The 2021-nt window shown below is 48.2% G+C and overlaps 1 protein-coding gene across 1 annotated transcript; it reads right to left on the reverse strand.

Annotated features, from left to right (window-relative positions):
• Window positions 1-376: 376 nt before the first annotated feature.
• Window positions 377-1397, reverse strand: LOC119587485. Its single transcript, XM_037936212.1, is given in 2 exon segments — window positions 377-496; window positions 498-1397. Coding segments are annotated over 2 exon segments (1020 nt in total).
• Between the last annotated feature and the right edge of the window lie 624 nt (window positions 1398-2021).

A 2021-nucleotide genomic window follows, 5' to 3' on the forward strand; every position in this document is an offset into this window, starting at 1 on the left:
ACTGTCTAGAGAAACACAATTCCTCCCTTGGAATTTCTGGAACCTGACGAAAATTCCAAGAAAATAGATAGCCGGGCAATCAGATATCAGAAAAAATAATCGGATTTTTCGTCGAGCATTTATAGAAATACGTATATATGTACATCTGAATATAATTGTGCATGTATAAAAAGCTATGCATTATAAAATGCACTGATTCTATAATCGACTGTTCGAGATAAAATCAAAATTACATCATGAAGAACAGTATTTATTAGTTTATATACAACATTTACAGCCGGATGTTAGCACCTACATATATATACATTTAGAACAATCGTCTAAGATCGTGCACTTTATTCGTCATCCATCAGGTTACAGAGCCCGCACACCACCCTCATAATCTGACTCGATAGCGGAAGGACGTCCAAGCTGAAGTGATCCAGGATTCTGAAGGAGCGGAGGCGACCCCTGACCTTCTCCAAGGGCGCTCGCAAGTCCTCGACGCCTCCCTCCTCCTTCAGATGAGGCTTCCTCGACGGGAAAGCTGTCAGGGCGCCTTTAATGCCATTAATGACGGGAGGACATTCGCTCTCCTTGTGGCTGGAGGAGAGAATATCCGTCAGGACGACGTCCCCTTCCTGCAACAGGTGGTGGAGTCCGGATTCCTTCACTAACTCGTAGTTATCCACACTGGCGCCACAGCCTCCGAAGAGCAGGACGATCTGGCCGTGAGGCACCACTCCAACCAGGTATTTGGAAGCGAAGGACCCAAGCCTCGAGGAGCGGAAGTGTCTGGCCTCGTCCTTCCTCTCGTCAGGTAGGTCGATCGTCACCTCGAAGCAGTCAAGCAGGAGTCGACACGCAGGCAAATGCTCCTTGAAGGCCTCCGGCATGCTTCTCAGCACGGTCCTCTTCCTCTGCCAGCGGAGGAGAGGCGTCGCCACCTGGTCGAGAAGAGCGACGACCTTGGGGAACGAGCCAGCCACGTAGTCCTTGGACACGCCAAAGAGGCAGCCGGCGACCACGTGAGGCAATCCCAGCCGGAGTTTCATGAGCGTGAGGAGCAGCTGGTCCGGACCCGAGAGAGGATTGTCCCCGATGAAGTGTGACTGCAGGAGGCACTCGAGCCAGCGGAACATGGCACGAGACACACCCGTAAGACTGATGTACCTGTCATCGTCCGATCCAAGAGACGCGACTCCTTGGAACGGCTGTCGCGACGAGCGGAAGGAGGCTCGCTCGGACGCCAAGAGATCCAGCCGCTCGAATGTGGGAGATGAATTCGACACTTCAGCCAATCGTCTTTTCCTTCTGCTGTACTTGAAGATGACAGGAACACGAGACTCGGAGTGGAAGAGATCGTCAGCCGCCGGAGACGTAACTGAATCATTGAAAATATCTCGAACTTCACCCATTGTACTGAAGAGAAGAAAAAAGACAATATTATATAAGGAACGTCTTTTAGGACAGATTCAAAATCCATATACTTTAGTCACAGTCATCACGAAAGCAAATGAGAATACAAACTCGCTAAAATAACCATCCATGTTTGAGAAAATACCTTACGAAAACAAACTACAACACGAAGCACTGAAATCTCACATATACAGACAACACGGAATAACCATTTACCTTTATATCAGAACCCTAAAGGGAAAAAATAACCAGTAGGAGTTTTTTTATCCACCTTCTATCTCCCTCCACAGACGGAACGGATCTCAGACTGCCAAGAAAAGCTCATCTAAGGATTAAATAGGGAAGGAGCCAGGATAACCCAAGACCCTTTTAGCGCAGGTAACTAGGGTCTTTCCGTCGGCGAGGGATGAGGATGAGGGGAGAAGGGTATCTCGAATGCTACCTGGGAAGATGCTGGGTGGGTTTTTTTCTGGTCTCCTTATCTGTGTGATATTGGCTTTTCGTTTTGTTTCGGGAAGATACAATTCTCAGACGTTTGTTTCTTTGACTGACAGAGAGGGAAATGTAAGCTGGTCTGCGTGGTGTTAATACTCCGGGAACATTACGAGTGCAAAAAGGAATTC

The sequence above is a fragment of the Penaeus monodon genome, chromosome 22 (genome assembly GCF_015228065.2).
Source record: "Penaeus monodon isolate SGIC_2016 chromosome 22, NSTDA_Pmon_1, whole genome shotgun sequence".
In the NCBI taxonomy this organism is placed as follows: domain Eukaryota; kingdom Metazoa; phylum Arthropoda; class Malacostraca; order Decapoda; family Penaeidae; genus Penaeus; species Penaeus monodon.